General features: G+C 36.4%; 1 protein-coding gene across 1 annotated transcript in view; it reads left to right on the top strand.

The window, feature by feature from the left end:
• The window catches only part of LOC131066853 (uncharacterized), a 67,059-nt gene that overhangs the window by 30,268 nt on the left and 21,869 nt on the right, over nucleotides 1–14,922 (top strand). The window contains exons 5-6 of the mRNA XM_058001727.2: nucleotides 2,246–2,311; nucleotides 2,438–2,529. Of these exons, the coding sequence (XP_057857710.2) occupies nucleotides 2,246–2,311; nucleotides 2,438–2,529 (158 nt within the window). The remainder of the gene's footprint in view (nucleotides 1–2,245; nucleotides 2,312–2,437; nucleotides 2,530–14,922) is intronic.

The following is a 14,922-nucleotide window of genomic DNA, read 5'->3' as shown; positions in this document are numbered from 1 at the left end:
ACATGGAAGCACATCTTACCAATGCTCTACATTGAAGAATCCTGACCATTTAAGGGGTAAATGTCTACTTAAAAACTTTGCATTTTGTATTTGTATTGTATTGTAAGTTTTGTTCTTAGTGAAAGACTTTTGTTGTAAGAGGTAGCATCATTCTTTCTCGTATATTCTTCTCGTGTAAGAAATTTCATGACAAAGATTGACTTAAGCATTGATCATTTCCCCACAACTATGGGTAGAGGTTAGGCTAGTTCAATTAGGAGTGTAGAGTCTTTGTGTAGATCTCTCCAAGGGGTTCAATAGAATAGCATGCCAAGTTCACATATTGGTGGTCCTTTGTAATTCTTTCTTTCTTCATAAATATAGTTTCCGATTTCTCATTCAATCTCAACCATTTTTTCTAGTTTTATCTTTCATCGTGTGCTCTATATAGTTGATTGATGGTTATTCATTTTTTTTGAAATTACTTTGGTCCTCTAACCACCCAATTAATTTAATTGCAATATAAAATATATTGGCAAGTATTTGTAGGCTTAGAGAGCCTCAAGTGTAGTTGATATTAAGGAGTTTTACTCCCAACTTTTTATTTACTCAACTCATGTCTTTAATAGGTATTATGTTTGATACCTTAGTGAGCAAACACAAATTTAATGTTTTTTTTGTATGACTTAAGACAAAAATGGTTGCATAGCTTATGAATTTATTACTAGATCGATAAACACAATGTTAAAGATAAAAGTTTGATAAATTGAAAACCTTCAAAGATTTGAAACTTACCCTTCTCGCTTTTGTCTCTTCAACAACTTTATTGAAGACAAACAACAATACCTTCCTAACATTCCAAATCTAGAATGTGTTATGATGCCTACACAATAATTCTCATTGAATGGGAAGACACACCAAAATTTTAGAGATGTATAATATTTCCTTTTGGGGAGAAGCATTTGAAATTTTTTTTTAAAAGAGGATTTAAAAAAAAAATCAACTATGGAAGAAAAGGAGAGGTTTATGCACAATAATCCACCAATCAACCATTAGCACATAGCAACGCCAATCAACCATTAACACTTAATAACGACAGAGACATGAACAAAAGCTTACGATTAAAGATTTCAACCTGAAAATTTGATAGACTCAACCCTGAGACCACGGCCTGCAAGAACTGACCATATCATTGTTCAGCAGAACCCAAGAACAAATATTTTCAGTACATGTCATGGAGTCTTTTGGGGAAGCTCTCCCAATTCTGTCTTCATTTATGTGTTTAGATGACATTAAGTGTCATAGACCTTCTGAGTGTGAGAACCAAACATTTGGTAATAGTTGCACCATCTTTCTGAACGAGTCTGCTTTTAGGTTGATAGTACCTAGCTGAATGATCATATTCACCGAAAGCTTCAGTCAAGATGCATTGAATGCTAGCCAGAACACACCAGCTTCTTATCTTCACGTGGAATCAGGTATGTTAATGCATTCTCCTTTAGGGTTTGGCTGGTCAAAAGCAATGATGCTTCTTAGGGTTTTTGAGTCGGGAAAACAAAACTTGTAACAATAATTCTTGAATGAAAAACTCCATTCTTTTAAACACAAGTTTACACTTGTGTGTTTCTTATTAGTTATTAGTTTGAAATTTTTGATTATACGGTGAAAAACAAAATGGAAATTGGCTATTTTCAAATTTATTTCTGAAATTAGTTACTACATTGATATAGATTAAAGTGGAAAGGAATGTTTGTTCAGGTTCTTTTTTAAGGGGTCTTTTCAGTGATGTTGGTGACTTTGTTTGAGACCTTTTTATTCTCTTCCTTTAATGCCTGAAGATTTTGTTAAATTCCTTTCTAAAATTTGCCTCTCTTAAATAGCTTGCTCTTATGAATCTCTACAATCACTCTGGTGGCTGATTAGCTTTAAAATATAACAACTGATCCTAGCCCAGGAACGTTGTGTTCTATGATTATGCATATGGAGACGATACTTGAGGTACCTGATATAGCCATCAAAAAGAGCTCTTCTATATTCTAATGGGCATATGATATTTTTCTTAGTAAATGAGCTTTATGAGTTTTATATATAGTAATATTTGTAATATCAATACGCAATTACGAGAATCTCTATTTTTTATGATATGAAAACATATGATAAATTGGCAAGTACTTTAATCTTTATTTCAGATTGGCTTTCAAAATGTGAATGCTGAACTTTTCATGAGTGCTCATATTGAAAACTCTTTCTAATCTTTTCTTGGCAGTTGATGGGAAGTATGCATACGGTTAATGCTATATTTCTCTTCATTGATGGTGGTCTCAACAGTATGGTATGTATCCATTGATACCCTAACTTCTAAGAGTAAGAATAAGTAACAAATTGTTAGCTAGACTGTTCCTCCTTTAGATATCAACACTTTCAAAAACTCATTGAATGGAGTTCTCTCGAATGACAGCGCTTCCCCTGGTTTCGAGGTGCATATTTCGTGCTATATACTTCACTCTATGTCATTGTCCAATGGATTCTCCATGCATGTGGTATGACTTGGTAAGTTACTTGAGAAAATTGTGACTATTCATTGCAATTTCAAAAGAATATGTTTCCTGATTTGTAATTTTCACAAGGTCACTTGTTAAAATTTTAAGGAGAGAAAAAGTTAGAAAATGTAGTTTATATTTACTTTCATCTTACTTTCCATTACAATTCTATATTTGATGTATTTTTGCTTGTGTTCTTTTAATTGATCTTTCAACTAAATAAATGAAATGAAAAAAATTAAACTTAAATATTTAGTTATACTTGTAGAAAATAAATGACACTCTGGGCTTTAAAATCAGTATGTAAGCCACAAATTGCCTTTTTCATTAACCCAATGTCATCACTCAAGCAAAAAAATTGACATAAGAAAGAACTAAATAAATGAAATGAGAGAAATTGAACTCTAGAAAAATATTTTCATCTACTTGCAGAAAATAGACAACACTCGGACTTAAAAATCAATCATTATTCCTGAAATTGCCTTATTCATTAGTGCGGTGTCATTACCCTATGCAAGCAAAATTTCTGGTGAATGATGACAACAAAATTTGCTACTGTAAAATTTTTATCTGTTAGGGCTAAAACTTTGTATGGATAACTTTTAGGTGATCTCACTAGCATTTGCTCCTCGAGCACTAATATTTCCTTATTGGGTAGCCATGATGTCATCATAAAGGTGGTACAACATGGCATCAAATTTGTTTTGCATGGAAGGTTGCTGTGGAAAAACACTAGAACATGGAATAACAAGGTCAACGGACAAGGAAGTGCAACATCTCCCCTAAAATAGAGGTAAAATATGAAGAACTATAGAAACTTTGACATGATTATGTATCGATAAGGCTGAAATGCAAAATATAATTCAGCAAATCATTGTTTTGCTTGATATGGCAACTAGAAGAAAACAAAAGACAATGATACATACATGATATTGATTAGTAGGTCATGATAGATAACATTCGTGGATGTAATGTTGAGTGTCTCAATAAAATGTTCATATGAGCATGGTAAACTCTTAAGAGAGATCACCACCATGTCTTCTTCGTCCATCTTGTGACCAATAGCTTCTGGCTGATTGCGTATATCCTTGATCTTCACAAGATGCTCCTACAGAGACATCTTATCATCCATCATTATTGAAAACATCAAGTTCATCAGAAAGATCGCTCGGTTCTTGTCTAACGTCTCATGGAGATCCTTCAAAAGCGTCCAAATCTCCAAGCAAACTTGCCAGGTGACACTTGTTGAAGCATGTCGTTGGTGACTAATAGTTTGATGAGCACAACTACTTCCTGTTTATGCTCATCGTACTTGTCCTGGTCTTTTCCTGCCATTGTGGCACGAGGAGTCGTACCCAAAACAACTTGGTCTAGACATCGATATTCAAATATTGTGAGCATTCACTGTTTCCATGTGTTGTAATTTTTGTCATTGAAGTGTTGATTATTTTCCAATATTATGTTGGAAAAGATGCCATCCCTCTTGCTTTTCAATGCACAAAAAATGAGGTAAAACTGCAGCAACAACGAACAACTAATTTTTGTGGTAAAAAAATAGTCAAAACCCTATCATGAACTTCGAGGCACATATCCCAAGGCACAGATCCCGAGGTGCTCATAAGAAAAAAAACCCTAATTTTTTATTTTTTAAAAAATCAGTCAAAAAAATAAAACCCTTGCAGAAAATCCACCAAAGTCGTTGAAAACCCTAGGTTTTGGGAAACCCACGATTTGTAAAAAATCACCAAAAACCTTGGTCACAACCTGCAGACAAATGTAGAAAGCCCTTGCGAGGGGCAACCGGAGGTTGGAGCCGTAAAAATACTTTGCAGAAATTCCTCGTCACAACCCAATGCACGAACCAACCAGTCACAGAAATTACATTGGGAAAAAATGTTGTGAAAATAAAAGTCCTCACTCATCATGCCGACTTGCAGAGGAAAAACGTGCCACCAAGCAGATTAAAAAAGTGCCAATTTTCACAGAAAAACCCTTTGCTATTTTGAGCAGAACCCTTATTTCACTTTCGCAAAAACTTTGCGGGTGTGGTTGTCATTTAGAAGAAACAAGGAACTCCCGTGGCATGGAAAAGAGTTGTCGGCGTTTTTGAGCAGAATTTTTTATTTGATCTGCATACACAACTAAAAACGTGATTTTTCACTATGATTTTGCTGCGATTTCTCGTAGAAAACCCCTTGCGAACTGTAATGAATAACTTCCACAATTCTCAGACTTGCTATTTTCCACAAAAAGTCAATCAAAAAACCTTTCAAAAATTATTTGAAATTAAATCCACGATTTCTTCAGTAAAAAACCCGTTGATTTTATTTGAGAAAAATCAAACACAAAAATCTTCTAAAAATTTATGAGAATTTTTTAGGATTGATCACGAATTTTATTTAAAAATTTGCCCTCTTTTTAATCCCGCACTGATACCATGAAATGGTAAATGCCTAATATTAATAAAGAGAAACGAGTTACATATTAGGCAATTTACATTATGATGTTTCTAAACGAAACAACCAAAAGCAGAAGACGAAATTAGAAACTAACTAAACTAACTGATTAACTAAATGACCATTAAATAATAATTACTCTAATAGATATGGCAACTAGAAGAAAACAAAAGACAATGATACATACATAATATTGATCAGTAGGTCATGACAGTAAAACTAAAAGTTAAATTACCCGAGTCTATGGAAAGTATTCAAGACTAACAAATATAAAAATCACCATAAGTCACAAGTCATATGACATGACAATTTATTAATTACACTAATACAATTGGTAAGAACAAAGCAACCTTGTAGCTAGGTTTGAGTGCTTAGTCCTTTGCTTCCCTACACTGTAATATTGCCTCAACAACACCATTGCTCTCTTCCTCTGAATCCTTCAGGTCATTTAAATGTGTTTAGAGGCACCTTGATCAATCCTTTCTGAAATCAATGCCCTCATGTTCCTTGCATCATTTGGTTCAAGGTCCTATCTTGTTGTAGGTGTTTGTTTGTACTTAAGTGTCGATGTCAGACTCAAGGAAATGTAAACTAAACATGATTGTTTCACACGTCTAGATGAAATTCCATTCTTATTGTGAGACTGGATGAAACTATAAAGTGGAGTGATTCCTCTCCACAACAAAGTAACTACAAATTGAAGAGAGAAGATGGATGACCATCATTTGTGGCTTTTGAGCTCTGTCCCGTGCATGCTCCACCACCTAATTAGTTTCTTGTGAGTGAATAGTGATTTCCTTCTATTCTTCTATGAGTTGAAGGGGTAACCAAGCTCCGAAAGCAATATAAACAACCACTGAAGTGTCTTTACCTCAATTAGTTTGAATTTTGAACATCATTAGTTCCTTGTTAGAGGGTATAGGTTGGGGCCACCTTCCATGGAGTACTTGCCCTTTGCTCATTCTTATTTTGCAATAATTTTCTATTCTCATGGCTATTTTCCTTTGTTCCATGGGGATGCATCCCCCCACCAAAATTGGCACATTCTTGAAATAGGGGCTCCCACATCCCTCAAAGGCATCTGCTTTTAACTGGTTGTAGATAATTCCTAGTCACAGTTCTAAAGTGAACATGATGGAATTGGAAGTTTATTAAACATGCCACTATAATCTGCCTTGTAATATCATAATGTTGATGCATGTCTAACAATTGTCCTAATTTCAAATTTAGCCTGCGTCATTTTTAAGTGAACCCCATGTTTAGGTTAGGTTTGGCTGAACCATGTTTACCCCTATGTACTGGTGTTTATTAGCAATGACTGTCGTTGGTTGATAGGGCTAGGAAGTCTTGTCATCTTATACACCCCATACCTTAGAGGTTATATTGGACCTATGTAAGAGGGGATTGTAATGAAGTCATAAATACTCAGATGACATGATTTAAGGCTTAGCTAACATCTATTGTAAGACTAAAACGTGCGAGTCTAAGTCCTGCACTCATCTTTAGCTGTCAACTGTGTTAAAAATTAAAACTAAAATAATTATTTTAATTACGAGCTACCTGATAAAGTAATTAAAATAATTAAACAGTCAAGTTTGAAGTCATAGAAGGAAAGTAAATTTTTGAGTTGGAAGTTAAGCCTCCTGGGAGAAGTAAATAAAACAAATATTTCATTCATAGCATTGAATGCCATATTAATAATGTCTGAAGTAAAGGCATGAAGAGGATAATGTTTCATTATTAAGGATGAGCAGCGTCAAAAGGAAGGGGAGGAGCAAATGCCTGCAAAATTGTATTGGCGGTATGGTGTTCATCTGTTGCAATTGTACCAGAAGTAACAGTTGTTCAATTTTCCCAGACAAATGGAAAGGATAAGAAGGGCACTGATTGCTGGGAAGGTGGAGGTCATTGAGGGCATGGAAGCCATGCAATGGGCTTGCCAAATGCATGGAGAAGGGAGGTTCCTCCAAACTGACACACAACACATATTCAACTCCCCTCTTGTTGTTCCTACCTATAGGAACCTCCAAGATTCTTGGAGGTTGCTTTTGGTGAGAAATTTGCTCCATTGACATGGATTCAACCCCTTATTGATGCTTTGCATTTTGGGATATTGTGTGATGAGTTTTTGGTTGATTGAGAGTGGTATTGACTATTGAGAGAAATGTGAGATTTGTACGTTGCTGGTTTGCTTTTGATAGTTGAGAGAACCTGGCAAGTGAGTTTTAACACCGTGGAGTGTGACCTATGTTGTTTGAGATTGCTGTATTATGGATTTGGGATTTATTAGAGGAGATCAGATGCAGATGGGTGTAGGAGTTTTGGAGGGGGACGTTGGGAATGATAGAAAAGGGAATGAAGGAGAAAAAACAGAAAGGAGAAAGGCAGGACAAATTTGTTGGGCCAGATGGGATATCCAGCACTCTGTTGTTCATTATTTCATCCAACAGAAGCCAGGCGCAGCTCCATTGCCAGAATAACATTTTTCTTGTGTTTGGGGTTTGATTTTTGCGTTGTTTATTTGCGGAAAATGATAGGAATGTGTTTGGTTGCTGTTCAAGGAAGGGGTTAAAAAATTGATCACTGGTAGGGGATAAGGGCATTGGAGTTGTCACAAATCATTATATTGTTTTCGATTTGTTGCATATCCATTTACTGATATACATGTGAATGACTGATTGCATACACATTTGCTGATATACTTTAAACTCCTGTTGGAGATCTTACGTTTGGCCAACGAATGGTATTACCTAGGGTAAAAATCTGAATAGAAAACATGAAGGGATTTGTAGTCACTTAAAAGAGGGATTTAGGAGTAAGGAATTAAGCATAGCCATAGTATATTTGTTGGTACATGGTTGAATGTTCATATATCTTACTAAATATTTGTTATAATGCCAACTCACTTGACTTGCATAACTTTACAGACTATTAACTTCAACCTTATCAAGGAGGTGAGTTCCAATGTTTTTCACCTTGAAAAGTATTTCCCCATTATTTTATATGCTGGCATTATGGGTTGCCGAGCTTTTAGTTGCCAACAAGATCCATGAATCTCTGTTTGCTTTCATGAAACATTACAAACCTTCTTGCTGCTAGAAACAATATCCATAAAGATTGGGAGTAATAAGACTTTTGTTTAGACAATATGCGAATTTGTGGGAGTCTAAGTGCGCGCACACACACACACACACAGGTTGCACGTATGTACCTAGAGTGCAGATATCTGATTTCGATTGCTCTGCATCTCTATCAAATGTGTGTGAAATCTTTATAATTTCCAATGGTCAATTCTGCCCTTCAAACCACACTATTGGCACAATCATGGCGGAGAATGAGATGTATATGAAACTATGTTACATGGGGATGCATCCCCACCCCTCAGACACCATCCCCACCCCTCAAACACCTGTGCCCATCTGTTGAGGTATTTTGGTGACGTCAGGATGGATGCCCAATTGCAAAATATAGGAAATGTCTCGGAACATGTCCTTGAAGTCACAGATGGTAGGAAGCTTATAGGGGATGCTTAGCCGTCCTCAACATGGCTGGGAACATCCGCAACATCCATATACTATCTCAGGCATGTCCAAATATCTTTTGCAAAACGAACAATATTTCAACTTTTTTTTTAAAGGAAGACATGTGACATTTTTTGGTGGGTTTTAAAGGGGTGTGGGGTTCCCACAAACCCTTGCACACAAAAGATACATTCAATTTTATAATTTTATTGACTTTGATGGAGGTTGCACCATTGCTGCTAGAGATCATTACAATATTCGATATCATTGTTTAATGTTTACCAATGCTCCTTGGGGACACAATCCTTGCTTTGGTTCCTTTCATTTCAGAGACTCAGGGATACCTAGGAAATGCCTCCCCCTCCTCCTTGTTCAATGCCAAAAAAGGGAAAACTTTTCGAAACTTTCAAGAATTGATAGGGGACGGTGGGGGACAACTTGCCGTTCCTATGATGACCAAGGAACATCCAAGTGTCCCTCGACCATCTCAAGGAATAGCCATCCCCACGGCCTAGCAAGGATTTCACTTACTTTTAAAAAACACATTTTTAAATAAAAGAGAGATGGGTAGGCCCACAAGGACCACCCCTTTAAACAACATCTAAACCTAATTCATTCATCAAAACAACAAAAAAGCTAAGTTGCTGGTTAGGGTTCGGTTATGCAAACCTGATTTGTTGGTTCGACAAAATTTTGAAATGGGTTTTGGGTTCATTAGTACAAAAAAAATGTAAAAATAATGCGTATATATATATTATAATAATATATTTGAAATTAAATTATATTACAAAATAAATAGTCAAAATGCATCATTTATTAAAACAAAATGCGGCGCAACGGTAGTTGCGAGGCCCTGTTGTCGGGCTATGCCAGGTTCAATCCCCCCTCGCTTGTCATTTGCTTTGCATTCCCGGCTGCCACAGGCGAGAAGTATGGTTGACCAAGGCGTGATGTCAGCGAAAAGACCATTGGATTGCAAAGTAAGGGTGTTAATGCCCCAAAAAACCCACAGCTGATGTATCAATTACATGGACGGATCTGCGTAGAATGGCAACCAAAGCTGCCACATGATCATCGAATTGCATGCCTCGAGGTGTTAAGGCCTCGACCATGATTGCAGAACTGAATGTGTAGTATGGTGGCAACAACGGTGGAGAACAAAGTGATAAGGAGGGAGTAGTGGAGTGATAAGGGGCCGTAATTGGAGAGATAAGGAGTTATGCCTTGGTGTAGTGGAGAGATAAGGGGGTTGCATGGGCATGGCGGCATATGGAGTGATAAGGATTAGATAGCATAGAAACTTCCGTAAGAGCCAAATCTAGGAGGCATTAATGCCTCTTCAGAATTGTAACCACGGGGATGGGGTCCCCCAATGTGACCTCATTGGTTCAAAGCTCCAGTCAAAAGCGAGTAAAAAGGAACCATTTACCGATCAAAAAAGAAAATTGTATTAAATTTAAAATTAATAATAATACAACATAGTCGCCATTGTTGAGTAAGATATCATTTTTCAGCCTTCGATGTCGTGGTCTCTTTCTTTTTGGGCATATGATGTATTGCCTCGTTTTGGTTAGTCTATGATTGTGGTGTCTCTCTACTTTGTTTGAACGTGTTTGAATTGATGGAGTTTCAGAGTTTTGGCCTCAGTGATTTGGGTGTCTTTTCTTGGAGCTCAATGTTGTCTCAAGCTGGAGGGTTACTTATTTTCATTGTGATGGTGCGATGGTGATGTGTCTGTCTTTTCTCACATATGCCCTTGGTTCAAGGTCTATCATGTTTTGCTGGCTCACAATGCTTCTGAAATGTTTAGTGGGGCCGTGGTAGGCTTAGCTATGTAATGTGCAATGTCCTAATGGCTTTGTTAGCTCCTAGGGTTTGGGAGTTCAGAGCTATTTTTATTCTTTGTTGACTGTTATATTTCCTTGATAAATTTGTGCAGACCATAAAAATGTTATAGAGAGAAGCGTATCTACAACGAATTGAAAGCCGCACCGGACTTGGATCTAGACCCGCATCCGAGCTTCCAGTGTCGAACCCGGTAACTTAGCAAAAAAGAATTATAAAACTCTTTCATTTTGACATTTGCAAACTTGTGTTGAAGAGCAGGCAGAAAAGACTAGCAATTGAAAGAGAAGAGAATAGTAGTTGAAAGAGCAGATTAGGGCATCAAGTCCACTACATTAGGGGTAAGTTTTTCATTTTACATTTGTTTTTTCAATCGTTTTTCATTTTTTAAAGCCTTTTTCTTATTTTTTACCACATAAGAAGGGTATTGTGAGTTCGTTTTTTTTTTAATTTGAATTTGTAGCTCTCTTTTCAATTCTTAACCAAAAAAAATCATTAGTAGTGATAGTGAGGAGGTTGAGGTTCAAATGCAAGAAGTAGATTTAGAAGTATGGCAGCCATTGGGGGCCCTTCAGGGAGTGGGAGTGTAGCAAGGCTAGCAAGTTCAAACCCACTTGAATGTCCTTTTGAACTCCCCAAAAAATACGCAAAAGGCCCATTTAACCTCAAGAAATCTCTATTACAATTTGCATCATGAGTTGACAAGGATAAGAAAAAACATTTAGGGGGGAGTAGAGAACAGTTTTGCCATTTGTGCATAAAAGAAGCTATATGAGAGATTATTGTCATCTTTTCTGGATAGGTGGTAAAGGGGTAAAAGGTTGTGAACAAATAAATCTAATCGAGAAGATTGAGGCAACTAGATTACATATGGAGAGAGGCAAAAAAGAAAGGAATTCCATTGGAGAGTTTGCAGCCTAGTGTGTCATTGCCTATAGGAGCCATGGTTGTTGGATTTCATGGGGGAGAGGGTTCTACTTCTACTTCTACTGGAGGAAAGAAGAAAACTACTACTGTTGCAGATATGTTTAGCACACAATTACAAGATGTGGCTGAGTCCTCTATTGCTAAGTTTTTTTAATGCTCATGCCATACCATTTCATGTGGCATGTTCACCATATTTTAAGCAGATGTTAAAAAATGTGACAGTTGTTGGTCCTTCATTTTTTCCACTTGGATAACATAAGTTACATACCATCCTCCTCGATAGAAAATATTTTAAGATGCGCATGTTGATGGAAGATATGAGACAAATTTGGATAAGGGATGGATGCTCCATCATCATGGATGGTTGGACCAACATTAAAAATCAGCTACTCATCAATTGTATTGTCACAACTTTAGTTGGCTCTTATTTTCTTAGAGCTATTGCTTGTATGGGGAAAAGGAAGGATGTAAACTTCCAATTTCAAATTTTGAAAGATGCCATGGAAGAGGTTGGAGCCTCTAATGTTGTACACGTAATGCCCAATACAACCTATGTGTGTAAGTTAGCTGGCTTGATGCTGGAGGGTGATTATAAGCACATTTTTTGGACCCCAAGTGATGCTCATGCATTGAACAATACCTTGAAGGACATTGGGAAAATAGATTGGGTGAAGGCAACAGTGTAAGAGGTTGGAGATGTGCAGATGTTCATTTGAAACCATCACAGTTTACTTGTTTTGTTTAGGACATTTTTGAGGAAGGAATTCCTCAAGCCTATGGGCACTAGATATGCTAGTTACTTCATTTTATTAGAGAGGATGCTTGATGTTCAAGAGGTTTTACAATTAATGGTGGTTAATGCAAAGTGGGGTAAATGGTCAGAGGCAAACAAATCAGAAAGAAGAAGTGTGAAACAAAAATCCTTAATGATGATTGGTGGTCCACAATGAGGTAACAAAATTGCTGGTTTTATTATTTAATTTTCAAAATGTTAATTTAATAATTTATTAATGTTTCTAACTTGTAGAATGTTTTCATTCTTTTAGAAGATCTTAATTTTGGTAACTTGTTTGCAATTGCAAATATGTTTGCTCCTTCATTGAGCCTATTGTCTGAGTAATTATATATGTTGATATTGACTCTCCCAGCGTTGGAGAGATTTATGAGACCTTTGATAACATGCTTGGGCAAATGAAGCAAGCAATTCATCGTATGGACCCACTTTGGGATTTTATGGGTAGCATCTTAGGCCCATTGTGACGCGACAGTGGAACACCCCACTTCATATGGAAGCCTGTGCTCTAAATCTGAAATGGTATGCAGCTAAGCCTGGAAGAGTGCTACCATCTCATGATGAAGAGGTGAAAGAAGGGTTCATGAAGGCCCTTTGGAAAATAGATACTAAAGAGGAATCTGCTTTACTTCGCACATAGTGGCTTGCAATTATCAATCTTTGTGGTCCAACCTTCAAGAAACTAGAGGCAAGGTTAGGTAGAGCTACATTAGCTCAAAAAGACCCTATTAGATGGTGGACGTGGCATGGCAAGGATGCATTGGAATTGAGGTTATCAGGAAACTATGTTAGTGTTCACATGGGTGTTAGTAATATTAAATTATTTGTTAAGTTTGTTAGTCATATTTATAGGATAATATAGAATTATGTTGTACGAGTGTATGTTTCTTTGAGTCGTTAAAACAACTTTAACAATTAGAGAGTTGTTCCTATAACGTAGAAACAAAAACTCCTAGAAGTATGTATTGTATTTGTTAATGCATGATAGCTTGGGTAAGATAAATGATTGAATGAGAGATAAATGAAGTCTCTCATTCAAACATTTATCATATCGATTATTCAATTGATAAGCATTCCCTTTATATTAATCATAGTATCCAAATCTGATAATCTATTCATATTCACCGATTGACAAATCGAGTTAATTCTTGCAAATAAGACTTAACAATTATCGGTTAAACTATCATTTAGATTAGTCTATGTTCACACCGATTATATCGGATGTTAAGGATACACCGCTTGGCATACATCGATTATATCGGGTGTAAAAGATAATGCCAACATTACCATGCGCCACCGATAATTATATCGGGTGTTAATATAAACCATGCTCCACCGATAATTATATCGGGTGGTAAGATAACTATACACCATTGATAATTATCGGGTGTCTTAATATATGCACCGGTTGGTACGTAATATGCCTTGCATTATTATCGTGAGGGGGCACGATCAAGTGATGTCTTGATTGGCCATGTCCAAAAGACATGGCCGGTCAAGGCATCGCTTGACCATACCCAGCCCACTACATATACCAAATGAAATGTGTGAGAATGGACATTGAAATTAATAAATGCTCCTCCTCTCCTGCAACATAAAAGAAGACAATCAGATTTATACAACAATTCAGTGATAGATAATACACAGAACAAGATAAATTTTAATTCTGATCCATAAATTTAACATGGTATCGGAGCCAGGTTTCCTTCTATAAAGCCTAACTGCCTGAAGGAAGATCTGATTAAGATCAGATTGATATCTCCTTGAAAGTTTGTATTTTAAAATGACGAATGGAATCAGATTCGAAGACAGACTTGAAGGTGCCTCAAACTATGATTCATGGAAACTACGAATGATGTTGGTACTAAGGAAGAATTAGTTAAAAACAATAATAGAGAATCCTTCTAAACCTGATGGAAAAGACGAACAAAGTTAGTGGGAAAAGAACAATATTAAAGCAATGGAGTTATTAGTAGATGGAGTAAAGAGTCATCTACTACCTATCATTACAAGGTTAGAATCTGCATATGGCATGTTCAAAGCCTTGAAAGACATGTTTGAGATTAACAACACGAGCAGAATCCTCACACTTAAAAATCAACTTTCTAATATTAAAATGAGTAAAGAAGAGACTATCACTTCATATTTTATGAGGATAACAGAATTAAGGAACCAGCTCTCATCAATTGGTCACATTTATGATAATAAGGAGCTTACTATGATAACTCTAAATGGGCTCCCTATCTCATGGGAAAACTTTAGACAAGGAGTTAGTGCTCGATCCAAAGTTCCCAAATTTGATAGACTAAAAGCTGACTGCATTCAAGAAGAGTGAAACCTAATATCAAGAGGAATCATGAAACCCGTTGATGAAGATGTTCAAGTTCTAGTCTCTAGTTTGAAAAGGAAAAAGGACAAAAAGACATATGGTAATCGATCATTCAAGAAGCCTAAAGACTCCTCTAAAGTACAATGTTTCATATGTGACGAACATGGCCACATTGCAAGAACTTGTCCTCTCAAACTTAAACTACAAGCGTCCCTTGCTGAAGTCAGAAATTCAGACGTATGTTCAGAAAAATATGTTCGCTAGAAGAAACTCAAGATACCTTGTGATTGAGAGGGAGCTTACTAATCAAGATTGAGCACTTCTGAGGTAAAAATTGTAAATATTGATTATTATTATTAATACTAATAATTATTTTATGGGCCCTGTGTAAATCATAAAGAAGTGACGACTTCCAAATGATTTCCACTTGTATTTTTGAGGTTATTGGAAGGTGACGATCTTACAATAACTCAAGATTGTGGATAGAATCGCCGACTGAGGCAATCCACGTAAGAGCTTGTGGATAGAATCG

This window comes from Cryptomeria japonica, chromosome 8, assembly GCF_030272615.1.
Source record: "Cryptomeria japonica chromosome 8, Sugi_1.0, whole genome shotgun sequence".
NCBI lineage: Eukaryota > Viridiplantae > Streptophyta > Pinopsida > Cupressales > Cupressaceae > Cryptomeria > Cryptomeria japonica.
This window is presented reverse-complemented; position numbering and strand designations above follow the sequence as displayed.